A 19,941-nucleotide genomic window follows, 5' to 3' on the forward strand; every position below is an offset into this window, starting at 1 on the left:
TGCTTTTGTTAAAATGTTTAACTCTTGTTGTTATTGTTCCCAGGCAACCTTTGACAAATGGCATCACAAACAGAAACACTGAAGGACCAAAATCTGTGATCAGCGAGGACAGAGAACCACATCATGGAGAGGGAGGAGTCACAGCTGTCACATCTGTAACTAACGAGCTGCCAGAAAATATGAAGCGACCCAGCAATGCTCTCACACTGTGACCATAAATCATCACGTTTATGGGTGATAGCTTTGCAAAAGTTTCGTTTTAGGAGTTGTTATGTTGAGGGACGGTCACTCAGAAATGGACTCGGTCTGCCACACAGATGCAATTAGAACCGGTAACTGTTTTTTGTGAACGCCAAAGCTGTGTTTTCATTCTTTCAGCCAAGTACATCACATCATAACACACACCCTGCTGTACCCACAGGCTCACATTTCACTGTACAATGTAACACATTCCTGAGTAAGTGTACGTGTGTGTGGTAAAGGAAGCAGATGGGATGAATATATGAAACTGGATCCTGTGGGGTCAGCGTTTGCTGAGTAACACCAACCTCATGTTGATGCGACATTCACGAGTCCTGACCTCAGTGTCACATCAACTGCCAGGAGTGTTGAAGACAATAAGTTCAGGGTGGATTTAGGTCGTCAAACCTAAATGACTGTAGGACTGAACGAGCAGCAGCAGATATCCAACAAAGAGGACTTTCCCCTCGTTTTCTGTCATATATAACTGTTACAGTAGCTGAACTGTAACAGGATATGGAATTATCCATATTGAATATCGCCAACGTTTCAAATAACAAGGCAAGTAATAAATTCTATGATCCTCAGCCTTTCAGACTAAGATCGCAGTTTTTTCTAGTCTTGGATCTCTGTGATGTCATAGAGAGTGACTCCTTTTAAGGCCATCTCGGACACACAGTTCTGGCTGTGAGCACTCAGCACCAACTCAGCTGTTAAACCTTCTGTTTATGATAAACAGCCAATCAAAAGGTAGTTCTCTTAAACAGGACCTAAAACACTTTGTTTCAGACATGGCATTGTCACGGTAATCTGTGTGTGCCAGGACCCAAACTCCAGACTCACAAGCAGGACTGCACTCAGAACAGATTTAAACTGGGAAGGCCAACTGGGAGATACTAACCAGAAAGAATTATACAAGGAGTCACCTTACAGACACGACACACAGCAAGAGGGAGATCACAACACCGGACAGAAGGAGACACAGACACTATATACACAAGTGGACGGGGAACACGGAGGGGGGAATAATAACCGAAACTTAAAGGCTAGACAGCAAACTAAGACCTGGGGATACAAACAACAGAGTGAATACAACGGATGAAACACTGGAACATAACTTCATAAACCAAAAGTACATCATGAACCCTCAAAACACTGGATCAACGACCCAGGAGCGTGACAAGCATGAACCCAGAGGTTGCACCAACATGACATAAGAATCTTTTTCACTCAATCAAAATATGGAGTTGGAAAGGAAATTAACAAATTCACTACGTTCGTTAAATAATATCCTGATCCTGTAGTAACAGAGGGATAAACTTGATGAGCGTTGCCACAGGCTGTGGCAAAGAGTTGTTGAAGCTAGATCAGGAAGAAGGGCGACGACCGTGAGTGGTAGTAAGAGCACCACAGATGTGATGTTTGACAAAGCGGATCATAGAGTGTTTTTTGCTTCCTTTAAACCTGCTCAAACAACATTTCACAATAAAAGTCTGCATGGCTTTTGACTAAGAATGATAACAAGCACAGATTCATTCATGTAATCTGCCTGCCACGGTCAAAGAGTACCATCAGAACAGTCCATGTAAAAGATAACTTGTACAGACGAGTACTTTATGTTGAAACAGAGGATTACATGAAGACACAACATGACACTGTGGAGCCTTCCATCCATTCAGCCATATCAACATAACACAGAGAAGGTCAGAATATTCCACTGCACAGTATCCAGAGTTTGACGGTGTCGATGTCGGGCTTTAATGTTCCCGTTTTTGTATAAAACGCAACATTTTATTTGTTTTATTGCACAAAAATAGTAATGGTTGAACTTCTCTGTATACCAAAGCATTCTAAAGCTGGGACCAGAGTGGGTCGACTGGACCACCAGACAAAGATCCCAAGCAGTAAATCTGAAAAATAAAAGAATCAAGGTGCCGCAGTGAACCAGTCAAAGTCCAGACTTAACCTTTAATGCTGTGGTGGCATGTAAAGATATCTGTCCACAAACAGACGCCTGCGAACCTCAACGAACATCCCGAAGAAGAGAGCGCCAAAATTCCTCTGCAGTGATGTGAGACTGATAAAGTTGCTGCTGAGGGTGGTTCTACAAGCTGCTGAATCACAGGATCCACAGTTTTCCAGGCGACTGCGTCGAGTCCTGTGAAGACGATGTGCATGCTTCATGTTTCAGCGTGTTCCTACCATGTTTCATAAGCGAGGACTACCAGTAAAACACAAAAGTGTTGCTTCTTTACAAAGCTGAAAATACAGCTTATAAAATAACGTGTTCCTGCTGTTAGAGAGGTTACTGTGTAACTGCGTTCCTCTGTTTTATTAAGGATTGACTGGGGTAAAAATGAATTCATGACAATCTCACAGTCCTGATAATAAAACAGTGAACAGAACTACTGTAAGCTGAACTATACTGAGCCTTACACTCTCTTTGATATGGATAATATGGCGTACAGTCGTGATTTAGAGGCCACACCCGAACAAAGAGCTGAATCAAACATGTACTGTACATTCTCCTGAGACTTGAGAAAAAACACTCTCATGCCTCAAAAATGTGCGGTAACTTGCACCAATATTCTTTTTCCAACTCTAAAGCTTTAGTATTTATAGTATTTACTTACATTACAATAAAGCATTTCTGGTATTTTTAATACAGTGTGGATAGCCATGATGTGTTGATGCATGTTTTATTTTTGCACTTTGTTTTCCAGATTTTCAGGAAATTCTTTTAAAATTTTAAACGTACTAATTTACATCACGTATTTGAAGTTTGCCGACTTTGCTTTCAGACACACGTTGAAGAGATCAGAGAGCTCACGGAGTTATCGACCTTTCTTTGTGTGAAGTGAAATCTTTTACTGTGAAAACACAGCGTGAGACCAAATGGATAACAGAAAAAAGACAACAATCACAGATCAAATGAGACGACAAGCAGAGTTTTAACGAATCACATCCTGTAAGATCTCTTTTCCAGACCTGTGAAACTCGCAGGGTGGAGTCGGAGTGTCCACTTTTTTTCCTTTTGTCCTGCAATCTGCTCCAGCTGGAAGGTGGAGAGGAGCCAAACATAAGTTTAGTCATGTTCGTTCTGATGTAGGGAGTCTCCTGAGTGTGTGGCAGCTGGTGCAGTAAGACTGGATGCAACGGAAAGTTAAATCAAATCAGCAGGAAGAGAAATAAGCACCAAGATATGATCTGAGTTATTCTTTTCACAAAGCTTTATGCTGTAAGTGACGGAGCGATTATGAAGGTCTGCTTCCCACAGCATGAGTGTGCATCCATGTCCTGTAGTCACACACAGACAGCTTCATCTTAACTTTGATAGACTTTGGTACCAGTGTTGATTTAGTCCTCAATCTAGACTAGAGAGAAAAATCAAGTGGTTCCGAAAAGAAGAGAATTATTTTGTCATTTTAAAGCCCAAAAAGTCCAGATTTGCTTGATATGCATAAAGTTTGTAGTTTCCTAGAGTTGAAACAGCTGCTGGATCAGAGTGAGCGCCTCCAACTCTGTAATGTGTCCATGTGTGGAGCGAGTTGCTGAAGTAAAAAGAGCAGACAGATCTTGGTATTGAACCCTTTTTTAAACTTCAGACTTATTGTTGAGCTTAAATTTGAAGAGCCGCCGGTCCTGTGTTTGAGGGACAGGGCGAGCAGCTCCATGCTGACGGGGCCTGCGGAGATGCTTCGATGTTGTTTTGGACACAGCCCAGTGGGAGGAGGAGACAAGGAAAGATGATAGTTCCCTCTGTCAGGACAGAATCTGCACGAGGAGCAGAGAGGCATCGAAATCTGTTCTTCTCCCAGAGGATGACTTTAAAAGGGATCCGTAGCTTAAATCTATAGAAGCTTGCATGGATATGACTACAATCTATGTGAATGAACATAAAGGGTATAACAAGAACATACAGGGAATAAAACATCTTGTTTTAGGGTCAGAGATTATTTTTAACCATATTTATCTGACATAAATTATCCTGCCAAATATTAAATCACACTTATTAGAGACAGTCGCAGCAGTGTCAGTGATATGTGGGCTAATCCAGTTTAATCCTCTTGAACCAAACATTTGTGTTCAATGCTAACGACTTAAGATCAAACCAAAGTCTTTTTAATTGTTCAAGGGGTTTTTTTTTAGAATATTTTATGCTTTGTCTACAAGGGGAGTTTCTGTCACACAGAGAGAAACATGACAAGAACAAATGGAGTGAAATATGAAGAGATGGGATAGTGGTGGAGAGGAGGAGGAGATGTGGAATTCCCCTCTGGTTGCAGACTGGAGCTGATGTTAAAGTCGGACCAGCTTACACCTGATCATGACCTAAACCTCCACTTCTCCAATCCAAAAAGATCCTGACTTCAGAATATGTCCCTATTTTTCACAGTATGTTCCCACTAAAGTTTGTTCTCATTTTCAAAAATCCCCCCTCATACCAAACAAGCCTGTTTTTTTAAAGTATCCACACTTTCTGAAGTCCTTCACTGCACAACACAACCTCACTCCCAAACGTACACACACACATCACTCGCACACACATCCATGCATCATTTGAATAATATGCGATGGTGTGTATGTGCATGAGCCCAGCCCATGTGATTCTGTTGTCATTGACTGGCTGCTAATGGCAACCAGATGAGCGGCCTTGCATGTGTACGTGTGTGCGTGTGTGCGTGCATGTGTGTGTGTGTGTTGGGTGTGGTCCCTCTCACTCCTTTGGTTTATGATTAATTTGGGGGCCTGGAGCCAAATCTCTCTCACACACATGCATTGCATTATGCAATATTTGAGCAGACCTGCATGTTGCGTAACGCCCATCATTATGCAATATTTGAGCAGACCTGCATGTTGCGTAACGCCCATCCTTGACGTCATCATCTGTTCCTAGACCTGCACAGGCTCAGTGATGATGTCATCGATACAGGTTCCTTGGAGACAATGTCGAACCCTCATAAGCGACTCTGAACCTTCACCGATGTGACTGCTGCACCTCACCCAGTAACTAGATATCCTGGGCCTGATTTCACTCAGATTACTGGTCCTAATGGGTTCACTGGTGTTCACACCTTTGCCAATAACCTGTTAACCGATCTCACTGGTGTCAGGTGTTGAATTCAATATGTTTTAATAATCACATATAAAAATGATCTTTGTTACACCATCAGTTACACCAATCAAATGCTTCTCAGGCAGCCTCATGCTTGGTTTCCGGTGCGTTTCCTCCCACGGTCGTCTCTGCGTTATTTTAGAGCAAATCTTTCACCGCTGAGGCGTGATGCATCTGAAATCGCTGTGCAGTGGTAACACAGCTCCCAGTGCTCCCAGCACACTAAACACTTGAACTGAACTGAACGCTCAGTTCGCTCAGTGCATTAAACAGCGCCAGCATGTCACAATGGTGACCTTTGAGCTTACATTTCATTTTGGGGAAGAAACAAGGAGTCAAATGTGGCAAGTAAGGCGGGTGATGAGTGACAATTTTGTTGATGGCGGGCCGCCCAGCTGTCAGTTGTTTGGACTGTTTGGGCTTTTCAGTAAATCTCCACACTGACAGTCTGACGCTGAGGGACAAATACATGCTGCACGGCCCTGTGATTATCTGACAAAGTGATCATTCCCCTGTCACGCTCCCGTCAAGATGCACCTTATTGTCTTGGATACTGCAAAGACTGCTGTTCCGTTTTTGAGCTGTAGGCTCATCTGAGACGTAGTGATGGTCCTCCACTTGGAGGCTGGGTTATCACTCAGTGCTTCTCCTGCACAAGGTGTTATGTGAGGTCACAATGTTGACGGTCCCGACTGCAGGGTCAGTTACAAAGACTTTCACTCACTTCCTGGACTCGAAGCTGGAGTTTTTCCTCAACTTGTAAATCTTTTTAGAGTAGCGATGACACTCCCGTGACCAGCTGGGAGGAAAGGCAGCGGTTCAGAACTTAACCTCACATGTTACAGTTAATTAAAAGAGACACCGATGAGAGAGACGTCAACTCCTTCTGTCTGGAAAAAGTGCTGAAATATATGATCTAACTCGAGAAATGTAGGACAAGATTCAGAGATGTTGAATGCTACAGTAGAAATGATGCTCACGCCCAAAATCCTGACCTTAAATACTCTCATTATTTGCACATTTTTAATGAAATGTTTCATATTTACCATGTAAATCATTCGATTTAATGGAATCTGGTGAAATTTACATTATTGGTTTACATTCACTTTATACAATGTATATATTTTTGATTTGAACATATTTAATTATATATATTTCAGTTGCATTACATTTAATTAATGCTTCATGTTCACGAGGGCCAAAATTTTTGAGTATTTCAGGTGTTTGAGTAGCAGCTGTATTGGTAACATACTTTGGTTTTTCCAGATCTGAAACCTCACAGTGACAAAAATGTTCAATCAGAAAATCAAACAGGAAGTTGGAAAGGATGTTGAGTCACATTTTGAAGAGACTGTTTGACTCGTCTTCCTCTTTGGAAATCAGATCTTTTGGAGTTAAACATCGCTGCAGGTCTGTTTCTCTGGTTGTTTGCTGAAGGAATTCTAAAGTCATTTTAACTGTCTTTAAAATCCAGAACGGGGGAGAAACAAAGTTCAAATCCAGCATACTGGTGCTGAGCTGCAGTAAATCCCCTCTGGCTGATTTCACCCCTACAGGAAAGAAAGCAGCTGAGATAGATTGCATCACCACATGTTTCTCTTTCTGTTATTGTTATTCTGAGCGTGAAGCAAAGAAAACCTCAGCAGAGAACAGACAGGATGGGAGGCTTGTTTGAAAATGTTCAGAAAGAGATTTAAATGGAAATGAAGACAGAAAAACAGCAGAACGTACAATCAGAGGATGAAGCCTGATAGAAACTTTCAAGAGGGAAAGATCCAGTCAAAGTCAGCTGTAAGAATGAAAGCAGCAAAAATATCCAAAGTTTCTATTTCATTTGAAGCACAGAAAAGTACTTTCAGCTAAAGTGAAACGAATGATGAAAGCTCTTGTAAAGTCTCCAAACACAGTGAGAGCACAGAAAGCTGTTGAAAGGTCATTTGATTGAAGGAGGTGATGGTGACAGGAATGAAACGTGTCCCAAAAGAGTTAATGTGTGTGCAGAGCCATCGTTGACCATTAAAACCGTCCTCGCTTCACAGTCGATCCCTCAGGTGCAGTTAGAAGCTGAAACAAATGCAGGACATAGAACCTCCAGATGATGAGGAGCTTCACTGACAATGAACCTGGAGGATAAACCCCAAGCAGATGGCAGGACTACAATAAAAATCTCTGAAGAACAGCACTCGGCTCAACATTAAACATTCAGACTCTTTATACAGTCTGAGAGTGAGAACAAGACACAGGTGAAGGTGATCAAGACAATCAGGCAGGAAGGAAGCAAAACTAAGAAACGAGCAAAAAAGCCACAAGAACCAACTACCAAAATAAAACAGGAAATCAACAACAACCATAAACCATGAAACAAGGAGACACTGAAACATGCTAAACATGAAGTTATTCAGCGAGGAACATGCAAGTAACACAATTTACTAAAGACGAAACAGACAGGAAGGAAGTTACCAGGAAGTAAACAAAAGACAAATACCAATTACAGAGACAGCACTCAGACTGGGGAACAGGCACAGGAAGATGAAACACTCAGGGAACTAAAAATACTACTTCAAATATGACAGCCTAAAACTTAATCAAAGCCACCCTGGGACCATGCCACTCCTCTGTGATACAGTCACACATAGTCAAACAGGTGGGAATGAATGATGAGGATTTATAAGGATGAGTGAAGCTGGAACTTAATTCTAGATGACATGACCAGCTGTGGATGCTTTGGCTAAAAACATGCAGGAGCAGGAGCCAAAGGTAAATATTTCTCAAAGAGTGTGATGTGACTGAGTCATGAAAAATGCATGTTCTGGTGTCCTTGTCTTGATGTCAGTACAGTTTTTAGGGACTGGATACCAGAATTGAGGTCTGTGGTTACCACAACCTTTGAACATCAATTTTGCAGCTCCAGATAAAGTCTTTGCTAACAAGTGGTCAGTTCTCTGGTGCAAACATGCAGTCATTTGTTAGCAAAACTCCCCTTTGTGTCACTGTAAAGAGGTTTAGCTACACGTGTAATCCCCGAGAAGTCTTTGTAGAGGAAGAAGACGTGCAGAGTCAACATTTCGATGGCTTTGCATGTTTCTCTTGTTTATACAGAAGCAGTTAATTTTACAAACGCTTTACTGGTACAACGCCCATAACACTGCACCATTCTTCATCTATTATTGTTATTTTTCAGCCACTTTATTAGGTACAACTGCTTCTCAAATAAATGATCAGCTAATCTTACAGACCAGATGACCCGCTGAAGTTCAAACCGAGTATCAGGATGTTGGTGCCTCACTAGTCTGATGTTTCAGAGATGGGTGATATAATTTGGGCACACAAACATCTCCAGATTTTACAGAGAACGGTCCAAAAACAACAAAAAAAATCCAGTTTGTTGCAAGCAAAGTATGCAGAAGAGCATCTCTGAATGCACAACATGTCAAACGTTGAAGCAGATGAGCTGCAGCAGCAGGAGACCACAGTGGGTGCCACTTCAGTCAGCTAAGAACAGGAAACTGAGGCAACAGTTCACACAATTCATCCTGCCCTGTATCAGTGATTCAGGCTGTGATGCTGCCGGGGATATGGTCAATTCAGAGCTACACGAGCGTGTACCATGGTGTCGAAGTCTCTGAACGTTTTCTGTCTTTATGATTTAATGACTATTCAAATATTCAAAATCATGACTATCCCTGCCAAGTATCATAAGCTGTACCTCTGATCACACAGCTTATGTTTGCAGTTATTCCATGGAAAGATCCCAAAAAGTCATGTGGCTTTAGTTACTTAAAGTTTTGGTCCTAACCTTTAATGTGTCCAGTAAACCATGAGCCCGGGGGCTGTGCATACCTTTTACTCTCAACTTCAAACAGCAGAAATGAGTTTCCTTTGCAGGGTGAACAGGATCCAGCTGAGATGCATCAAACGCCCCCAAAGGAGCTGGTGGCAGCCCGAGAGGTCCGAGTATCTGTGCCGCCCCTGCAGTCCTGACCCAGATAAATAGACAGACGAACCAAAGTCTATTCAAAAAACATAGCAGTGTAGCACTGAGAGCCTCAGCCAATGCAGAAACAGCATTATCAGATTATCAGATTATCATCACCATTTAACAGTTAGGGGACTTAAAACTGTTGAAAACAGCAATATAATGAAATCAAACAGGTCAAAATAGAGCGACAATCCAGACAGAACAACATCAAGTAGACTGACAGAGAAATGGAAGGGAGGTATGAATGCTTTAATCCGGTTTAAAGACTTGTTTGGAGCAAAGTCAAGCTCACATTCAGAGCAGTTAGTCATGATGGAGTCATGAATGGAGACCGATCCAGAAACACACCCTGAAAGGACGAAGGAGGGGAGGAAAAGAGAGATGCAGAATAGTGACGGAGGATTGAGGGACGTTAAAAGGTTATAAAACGTGGGGAGGAGGGGAGGAAACAGCAGGGTGAGTCCAACCCTTAATGCCAGAGGGGATTTCTGCTGCACAGAACCAGAGTCGGCTCTGATGCTGGTCCGTCACCAACCTCCAACTTCAATCTGCTGTGTGGAGTTGCCCTGTGAACAAACAAAGCTTCTGTTTACTTCTAGAGTTGCACAGCAAAGCCGTCCGTGTGGACCCTCCAACAAACACCGATTTCTCTCTTTGATGTATTTTAAACCCTCTCGTCTTCCTTTCACTCATTCGGCGTCAGGCGTTCTGTCTCACTAGTACAAAAAACTTCAAGTGTTGATTAATTGATTAATGGCTTCTGTTTGACATTAGCAAGTGACAGCTTTTTGACTTTTTTGACCCTAACAGGGGCCATAGTTGATCAAATGAATCTCACATGTGAGTCAGTAACACTAAAAATAGTGACGGAGCCCATAAAGCCATCAGGGACATGTTTACTGAGACCACAGAGCAAAGGGACTCAACAACTCTTTCCCATTCAAGCTTATTGGCAACCAAAGGTGTCGCCCCCTGCTGGCCATCAGAAATAAGACAGGTTGAAGGGACACTGCTTCCTTGATCTATGGCCACAGTGAAAACTTGTTTTAGGGCAGTGGTGTCTAAACCCAGGCCGCGAGGGCCGGTGTCCTGCAGGTTTTAGATGTGTCCTTGATCCTTCACAGCTGATTTAAATGGCTAAATGACCTCCTCAACATGTCCTGAAGTTCTCCAGAGGCCTGATAATGAACTAATCATGTGATTCAGGTGTGTTGACCCGGGGTGAGATCTAAAACCTGCAGGACACCAGCCCTTTAGTTTTCAGATGGAGGATGAGGCAGAGCTGACCTTACCAGGTGAACTTTCACCAATAATAAAAGTTTAGACACGTGAATGAAAGAAATTCTGATTTTGGGAGGGTGTCCTCAGCGGGGGGCAACCTAGCTTTTTTTAATTGAGTGGAGCTAAACGCACAAACATGGGTTAAACTCCACGCGGTAGGGCGTGGGTGGGTTTGAATCTTCTTGCTTTGTGGTAACAGTGCTAACCACTCAGCCACCACGGTGCCGTCAAATTACAGCTTGTGAAGCCAGATAATCAGATAATCCAACAAACTCTTGAACTCTCGTGGAAAGATGATCAATTACTTTGGTAAGACGGAGGATGGAGGCTCTATAAGTCTTCTGAATCAGAACGACTTCAGCTGAAAGCAGCCATCAGCCCTGCCCTGACTGAACTCCTGACTCGTTTGCATCCATATGAAAACTGTTTGTTGGTAAATGAGTCTGTAATTTAGATCAGTGAGGAAACTGAAGAGCTGGAAAACTGGATACACACCAGGAAAAGTTGATGTTTAATTACATGAAATCCAGAAACAATCACTCTGTTAAAACTGCCTTTCACCATTTTAACTGCTGCAAATCTCTGAGGATATGAAGTTTTTAATCATGATTAGGTTTGTTCGTGTCTCCCTCACACAGGTCTCCTCCTGAGCATCAAACAGACAGATGACAGGACAAAATCAATCGTAGCCTTAAATTTAATGGCAACTTTCTGCTTCCTGAAGATGACCTCTTCACTTTTCACGTAGAACATTTGTTACTCCGTCACTGCATATTCACATGCACAATACAAATGCAGCGCTCAGCCCGTTTGTCAAGTGTTGCAAGTCCTTCGTCTCACCGCACATACGCACAAAATGTTCCTCCCTACGCAGCGTTACAGTATTTCATTTAGTCCACATAGTTTGGACTGCTCATGATCCAGCAGGTTCCTGGTTAGGTTTTAAACCAATACTTGCTGATTTTTACCTGTGAGTCTTTGAATTAACTAGAAAACATTACTGCTCCTTTTTAAAAGCCTCCCTTGGTTTGGTTCCTGGCAAACTCTTTGTGAGCCCAGCCGGGGTTTGAGATCTACAGCACACATCCAGTTAGTATAAATGAGGCCTGACAGTCACTGATCAGCTACCCGTCTGTGTCAGTCCAAAATAAAAACAACAAAAAATATTGACCAAGGGGGAAACTGTCAGAATTGATCGTTTAAGATGGTCATTTATGCTTAGAAATGTATAATCATTTGTATGCTGATAAAAATCATATCCTTATTAGGTCTGATAAGACTCTGTGTGCACTTGTGTACCATGAGATGAGAAGAAGCAACCTTGATGTTATAATTTCCATTATAGCTGCAGGAACTAGACTGTGCTGTTCTTAAAAGTGCTTTAAATGTGTGTTTGAGACACGACCTGTTGCAACTTCCTGTTTTTATAGTTTAGCAAGACGCTTACTTCTGCTTGTCTGCATACAGTGTAAGTTCATTGAAAGGTCGTGTGTCTATGTATAGTATGGCTGGAAACACACACACACACAGAATCCAGACACTGATGTTGTTCAGAGATGCCTGCTTAAGGATGTCACGTGTATTTGTAATTGCATATTCATGAACGATTGCTTGCTGACAATAAAAAGGGCTGTAGCGAAGGAATCAGTCGGTTGAGTTCAGGTGAAGGAATCTTTTCCTCAACTTTGACTGACTCGCGAGCCACAAACACAAAGAGCTCTGTCTTGTTCTGTTTTGTCGTGCAGTTTGTTGGTCTTGTGTTCCAGCGGGCTTTGAGCCTAGATAAACCCAACAGAAACGATCCACTTCAAAGTCTGACACTTTAACCTGGGAGTCTGTGGGCGCTGATTTGCAGTCAGCCTGTTAGCAGCGCTGCGGTTTGGGCACTTGAGCCGCGTGCTCGTCATTAATGATGAGCGGGGATTTGCTGCCCGGCTCCCTCAGATTTTGAATCGTCGGGACGTGCCCTCTTTTAAATGTAAAAAAGTATCATGTGACTTGGATCTCACTGCTTTTCATTCAGTCGTGTTCCTGTAAAGACCTGCAGTCTGCTGTCACGAGGCTCTGCACTGCTTCTCATCACACAGAACTTAATTTATGATTATACCGAGTTTCAACAGACCATCTTTGTTTGTACGTCGGGAAAAGTTTATGCTGGGACTCATGAGTAATAAACTGTAATCTATATGGATCACAAACAAACCTATGTGTTTGTTAGTCGTGTAAATTTAATCAATAATTGATATTCAGTCACTTGCAGCTGTGCTTCTCGGGGCAAATGTTACATAAAAAGAATGATTTGCATGAAATCAGTCCAAGAAGAAGAAAACTAGAAAAGGTTCATGATTTCTGTATGTGACACGTCTCTGTAGGACCCTGACTCCCAGATGCCGGACATACTTTGGCACTATGGAGGCGAAACACTGCCTCCCTCTGGCTGCTGCGAGCACAGACACCCACACGGCACAGACATGACACCGCCTGCAGGCTCTCGTGTTATTAATTCTTTCATTTGTGGACTATTGTTCTGTCTGCTGGTTTTATTGTAACCACAGTGACAAAGGCTCCTGAACACGAGCCCATTGTTCCTGATTCCTGCTGACAGGCGATGTAAACCCAATCAACAGTCAGAATTTTGTTAAACTGCTCTCACAGAAACACTTAAAGTTTAATCAGTTTGACTCCTGTCTTTTGTACTCAGAGGTCTGGATCCTGGATTTAGAGGGGAAAACACTGCCCGTCTGTTTTGGAAACTTGTAAATCTGTCCCCACACTTCAGAAACCGTTGGCTGGTCACAGAAACTCTCAGAGTGAAGACGAAACCTTAAATGGTGCAAAGGGAAGTTAATGCAGACTGCTCGAGCTCGGTGACCCGACCGTCGTTTCCGTCGTTGTGACCTCTAAGTGATTAGACACATTTACCCCTACGGAGGAGCTGCATGGTTGTAAAGCATCCCACAGCAAAGTCATTACAACCTTACATCGTGATGACCTTCAGACATTTCTTTGGTGTAGAGGATCATTTGGGGATGTAACTCCTGTCTGCTGTAACTATAACAACGACAGTAAACGCACAGAGGATAAACAAACAGGCTTCACAGAATAATGGAGGCAGGTTCAAAGAAGCTGAAGAAGGCGTGCCACCTACTGCAACGAACAACTGTCAACTACAGCGATCGGCCACAACGACACAAACGCGTGGCTCTGACACATACGACCCGTCAGGTGGACGAAATCCACGGACGCACCACCCGACATCCTCAAAGGAACCAGCCAATCCGCTGCAAGAATCCCAGTTCCAGACACTGCAGGACACCCAGCCCCCCACCAACACCCCAAGGTGGTGCATCCACGCCCTAATGGGCGAGTGTTCATGCAGCACAGTGGTGACCGACACACTGTCAGGCATTCAGAGAGTAAAAGCCCTGGCCTGCACAAAAAACACCTCATCACCAACCGTGTAAAACAGACAAGAAATAACATTTGTTTTAAATAAAAATATATTTCTCTTTAATTTAAATTACATTTGAGTCGACAAAGCACAGCAAAGTTCTGGTCCTGAGCTCCTTCACAGCAACAAAAAGCGAACCCCAGCAGATCTGTGCAGGAACGTCAGTTTAGGAAACGGAAACCTCAAAACTCTGTTTTCACTGAGCTGCTGAGATTCGGGTCTCACTCAGTCGCTCGCGGCGAGACGCTCGGAGGAAGTCGAACAGTCTCACGTGTCGTCGGTAAAAACTTGTCCCAGGATGGAGAGCCGAGCGCTGAACGGCTGAACGGGGCAGGACAGCAGAGGGGGCGTCTTCTTCTCTCCGGGTTTCAGAGCAATGCTCTCCGATTGGCTGCCCCCCTCTGTCTGTTTGGGAGGGGGTTTTGATTGGCTGCCGGGCTGCGACAGGGTGAGCAGGATGTCTTGTAGCTCCTGGCGGTCCTGGTCGTGCCGGCCGCAGCAGTACAGCGCCGCCGGGTCCAGAGGGTGAGCCTCCGTGTTAAAGATGAACCCCCCAGCCCCTAACACACACTCCCCCGCCTCCCCACCCTCCTCCCACGACCCGTCCCCCTCCGTCCCTCCGCCGTGCAGAAAGTGGGTGGGGTCAAAGAGCAGGTAGAGGTACTTGATGGTTTCAGCTAGAAAGAAGGATTCCATCCTGTTGTCCAGCTGGTGATCTCGCAGGTCTTTAACCTGCAGGAAGAAGAGCGAGGAAAACTTTACTCGTGAGCTCTTTTTAATCACGAGCACTTCTAAGTGATAACTAAGGCCAGCCAATCAAACTGATAACTTACGCTGGCATATCCACACGGCGTCTTGGCGATCTTCTCGATGGACTCCAGCGCGTCGACGCCCAGCTGGAGATAGGTGTGATCACCTGTTGCCCTGAACAGGTACATCGCGCTCTCGATTAACTCTGAAACACGTAGGAAGAAGGAAGATCAGCTGGTTCGTTACTTAAAGTTGCTCAGAAAACAACCAAAAACTAGACTCCGGAGTTTTATGACACCCAGGTAACTGACATCAGCGCCTTCACGGTTCATCTCCATGCATGCATGAGAGGGATGTCCTGAAAGGTAATAGTTCATATCTGAAGCTTTGGCTTGAGGGGGTGGGACGTGATGAGGGCTGAACTCAGGAGCAACACTGTGCGTGTATAATAATACACAATAAATAAATCACAATAAATATTATAGCGATGAAGCTCTGTGTTGTTGCCCATCTCAGAAAGCATTACTCACCTGCTGTTTAGCTCAGATTATCTCAAGACACTAAACATCAACCAGCTTCCCATCGCTCCCTGAAGCTGATAAATATTAGTCTGAATGAGCTCCGACTGTAACCTTTGACCCTGAAGACAGAACGCGATAGGCGGAGGGTGTTAGTGGACTGACCTGGTCTCAGTGGGTAGCCCTCTCTCTTATCCACAGTGTAACCCTGAGGGATGCTGTAAAACTCAGGCAGTCCTCCAAACTGTCTCCACACAGAATAATAATTCTGGAAAGTTCTCACAGCACTGTCCAGGTTTCCCAGCAGAGACTGAAACACAGATTTAACTTTGTTTGTATGTTAACAGCCTCCAGTTACAGACTTGTGTTTGTGCGTTCACTCACCTGCAGGCCGGGCCAGAAGGCCTCCAGACTCTGGAAAATGGGCATGGACACAGTTCCTTTGTGCATCTGCACCCACAGGTACCAGTCGTCAAAGCGGGTGTAGTTCTGGATGGCTCGATCATACGCTGATAAAAGACATCGCAGGATCAGAGATCAGATGTTTGGTTTTCCTTCTGTTTGTTAGCACAGAGGCATCAAATGAAGCTTTCACAAAACTTTTGCCAGAAAGTGCAGAAGTTATGCAGCTGGAACCATCGGACAAACCAACCCTGACGACTACTTACAGGCTAGAAAAAATATTTTATTTGTCTCCACAAATCAAACTTTTTTTTTTCCTAAAACAGGAAATTGCTTAGCAGCTGTCAGGAGGAAGCGCTGTGACTGTTACCCTGGAACATGCTGAGCAGCTCTTCATCCTGCAGCATAACGGCTCCTTTGACCAGATACTCGAAGTACGAGTCGACTCCCGCGCCAATACCAGCATCCTGAGCGACCCACTTCGTGGACACGATGTCAATGTGGTTCCCCACCTGGGCGGGCAGACAGGTGACAGAAACAGGTAGGAGGGCTGTTCCTTTTATCGACTGATTCAGCTCCTTCACCAGCTCCAGGACTGCTGTGATTCTCCTCCACAGAAACATTTATATAAAATCAGCATATTTAAATGTTTTTCAATTTATTTCACTGACTAGCCAAGGAAGACGAGCTGGCCTATCAGTGGCTCACCCTATACAAATGCTCATTAGGCCTTTTCCGACTTTAGCTGCCATGTTTGCACTTTGGGTTGGATGTGAGTGGACGGTTGTAGCAGACACTTTATTTACCAGTCCGATGTCAGATCTGGTCTTCCACAGGGCTCTCAGGGCTCGGCGGGCGACGTTCTCAAATGTCGGGTCTCCCGTTAGTCGACTCAGTGTGGCGAACTCCAGGATGAAGGTTCCCACGCCAGCGGTACAGGTGACCGGTGTCTCAGTGGGACTGACGCCACGCAGAAGGTTCACCGTACCGTACGGCATGCCGGTGGGAGTCTCAAACGCTGATTTATTGTTGAGACAAATTTCACTGATTTATTCATGTGTGCTTTTCAAAGTAGTTCATTAAAACTAGAGAGTCTGAAACGCCAGAACACACCAGGCAGCAGCTTCCTGGCGGCGTCCTCGGCCATCCTCAGCAGCGGTCCTGAGCAGGGCCACCCGGGCTCCAGCTCCATTCCCGCCCTCTTCGCCAAGAGATGGGCTGACAGCAGACCGCCCACAACTACACACACACACACACACATTAACCTGAGGTGGACACTCTCCTTTGCCACCGCTCCTGCGCCCAGATGTGCAGTGTTTATAAAAACAGCAGTTTAAATGTTGAACATGAGTTTCCCCTCAGAGTCCGAATCGTCCGTCAGTACCTCTGATGTTGGTTTCAAACACGGACGCGTTGACGTCGATGTCGAAGTCGACGGTGTCTTGGAGGATCGACGCCACTCGCTGGAACTCTGTATGGTTTCCCAAAACCTTCAGAGAGAACACATCGGACGACTGTCGAGTCACGGCACAGGAGTACAACATCTGCTCATCAGTGTTTGTTAAAGGCTCTGTAAACGTAAAACATCTGTTTCCAGTCTTACCAGCAGAGTGTCGAGGGCGTCGATCAGAGTGAGCGAGAAACTGGAGAAAAGAGCAGCAGGGGTCATTTTACTGTTTCTGACAACTCTTAACCTGGCATAATGTTTTCTTCTGAACCACTTTAATTGAAGAGAATATTTTCAATGTTTTACTTTGAAATTCTTTGTCTAAACGTAACTTCCTTCCACATGCATAAATACATAAACAAGAGAAAAAAATCATAATCGTATAATTTAATATTTAAGTCACAATTTTTTAATGTGATGTGTGTAATGTGTTGGACTTTGGAAAAAGCAGTAAATGTATTAAACTTTTATAAGAGAAATCTTGAATCTGTTCATTAAAGGGAAATAAAATTAACTAATTTCACCTGAATATACTAAATAAATTCATAAATGTGACCTGATGGTTTTATAAAGTGGTAAAAATCAGAGAAAGGTAAAAGAAATGCTTAAAGGTTTGGCGTGTGCTAACTGTGTCCTGTTGAGACAGGAAGTGTCTTATAACTACAAAATAAAAGAAACAAGAGCGCTCAGAGAGTTCAGATCTCCCTGAAAGGCACACGCTGTGTTAAAATAGTGATGCTTTTATTAAACATGCTGATGTCAGCATTGTTGGAAATCGTTGGAAATGTGGAGATGATTAATCGATTTGATTATCTTCACCCGTATGATTGGAGCAGAACTGACTGAAATCTTTGGCTTCTATCAGCTGTAGAAACCTGAGATTTTAGGATATATTCATGCTGTGCGACTTCATGGGTCATCGTAACGTCGTAGGGCCTTGTATAGAAATAATAGTGTATACACATAATACTACTCAACATGGCATCTTTATTGTTTTTTCAAGGTCAACTTTGACCTTAGGTGCTAACAGTGAAGGTCAAGGTCAACCTAGATACTCATGTCCCCTAAGGCTGTAGTGTTGTGAAGTTTGAAACGATCCATGAAATGTGAGTAATACAAAGTTTCTACTGATTTTGAACTTGACCCGATTTTCTAAGTAAAGAAAAGTTCACTGCAGTAAAGTGTACTTGACATTCAAGTTTTTAAACTGCCTCACCTGCCCCACGTGTCCTGTCCATCACAGGTGAGAGGGCGGAGCTCATCGTAGGGGAAGGCGTAGTCAAGGTAACTGTTGTAGGCGTGGTAGAACATGGATTTGATGCGCTGTCTGAGAGATGAAGTTTGTTACGTTAAGGGCGGGACAATTTATCAAAGCATTCAAATTTAGATGAAACTAATTCAGTAAAAATTGGATTCTGCAATTTTTCCCTCGTGTGAAAAACGTTAAACATCCACGTACACAAATATTTCAACACATATTAGAATCAAAATGGAAACGCTCTGAAGCCAGAGCAACTTTTTTAACGGGATTTCGGAAAAGCAAGCAAAGTAAACCACTGAACAGTTAGAATAACTTTCAACATTTTTCAGAATAAAAGCTTCTCACATTACTGACACAGGCAGACAAACGAGAGCAGATCGAGCTGTACACGACTCGCTGTTTAAGGTTGTTTAGGACCAGCGTTCATACTTTACATCACCTAAACGAATCTGTGTACTTTAATCGACACATTAAAAACGTTTGTGTTTCAGGTGAATTCAAAGCTTTTAAAAACAAACTGATTAACCTGTGAATATGTTGGGACTTCTCTTAATCATCAGTTTGAAATATGTGACAAAATTAAACGCACATGTCAGTTGCTTAAGTCAAGCCCTTAAAAGAAAGAAGGAGGCAGCGTTCAAATTATGAGGCAAATGCAGCTGATAGTAGAGTGAAATATTTCCACAAACATCAAACCTGCCCACACCCACTGCTCAGGAACAGAATCAGTCAAACACAAAAAACAAATGAGAGACGATTAAGATGCAAATGAATTTCTGTGTCAAGGCAACTCGCACTTATCTTATATTGTTTTAATGCCACTGCTGCATATCATTCAATTTGGCATCTCTCTTCCACAGTTTGTTTTTTGTCTTGTTTGTGCTCTTGAGTTCTTCCTCCCCACAGTCGCCAGCTGTTGCTCGTGGTCTGAGTGGTGACTTTGTAAATAAAATACAATAAAACGACCCAAACATCTGCCGGACGCATTGCTAAGGTGACTGCTGAGTGGAAACGTACAGTAAAAAAAAAAAAACACTTTACAATTATTATTTGATTATTGTGTTGTGGGAGTTTCCCCACTCTCAAACTCACAGTGGGATCCCAGTCTAGTGTTCGCGTTTGCCCCTTCAGACACACGCACCCACCCTCAGACTCGCTCCAGCTGGCGTGATGAAGGGAGGATGAGTGGTGTCTGCACAAAACTCAACTTTAAACCGAGTCCAGACGGAGCTGGTGTTCGTACCTGAAAGCAGCCATCTCCTCCTCCGAGAACTGACGAGCCGCCGCATCCGTCAGCACCCACACCAGCAGCGCCGCGCACACGGGAGCGCGCATGTAGACAGACAGACGGACAGGTGAGACAGGTGGACTCGGACACAGATATGACCTGAAATCAAAGATCGGGGAAACACGCACGGAGCGAAAAGTCTTCTGTTGTTGTGCAGCTGTCAGGAAGCAGGAAGTTATTCATCTGCGCATGCGTCGAACCGGTGCGC

At 43.7% G+C, this 19,941-nt stretch overlaps 1 protein-coding gene across 1 annotated transcript; it reads right to left on the reverse strand.

Annotated features, from left to right (window-relative positions):
- Window positions 1-14,102: 14,102 nt before the first annotated feature.
- edem2 (ER degradation enhancer, mannosidase alpha-like 2) lies at window positions 14,103-19,941 on the reverse strand. The gene is made up of 11 exons (XM_005936598.3): window positions 19,689-19,941; window positions 18,401-18,511; window positions 17,341-17,380; window positions 17,122-17,227; window positions 16,851-16,976; window positions 16,544-16,755; window positions 16,108-16,249; window positions 15,720-15,844; window positions 15,501-15,645; window positions 14,901-15,022; window positions 14,103-14,799 (listed from the first exon to the last, which is right to left on the reverse strand). The coding sequence occupies exons 1-11, from the start codon at window positions 19,778-19,780 to the stop codon at window positions 14,335-14,337; spliced, it is 1,686 nt and encodes a 561-aa protein (XP_005936660.1). The 5' UTR covers window positions 19,781-19,941; the 3' UTR covers window positions 14,103-14,334.

The sequence above is a fragment of the Haplochromis burtoni genome, unplaced genomic scaffold, assembly GCF_018398535.1.
Source record: "Haplochromis burtoni strain Fernald_Lab_line unplaced genomic scaffold, NCSU_Asbu1 Contig_211, whole genome shotgun sequence".
In the NCBI taxonomy this organism is placed as follows: Eukaryota; Metazoa; Chordata; class Actinopteri; order Cichliformes; family Cichlidae; genus Haplochromis; species Haplochromis burtoni.

What these genes read in the sequence shown, in the direction of transcription:
- edem2 (XM_005936598.3), bottom strand. Translation starts at nt 19,780, where the DNA reads ATGCGCGCTCCCGTGTGCGCGGCGCTGCTGGTGTGGGTGCTGACGGAT. An exon ending in CGCCAGGAAGCTGCTGCCTG is followed by an intron (nt 16,756 to 16,850) that starts GTGTGTTCTGGC and finishes ACAATAAATCAG; the next exon opens with CGTTTGAGACTCCCACCGGC. An exon ending in CCAGATCTGACATCGGACTG is followed by an intron (nt 16,250 to 16,543) that starts GTAAATAAAGTG and finishes CTGCCCGCCCAG; the next exon opens with GTGGGGAACCACATTGACAT.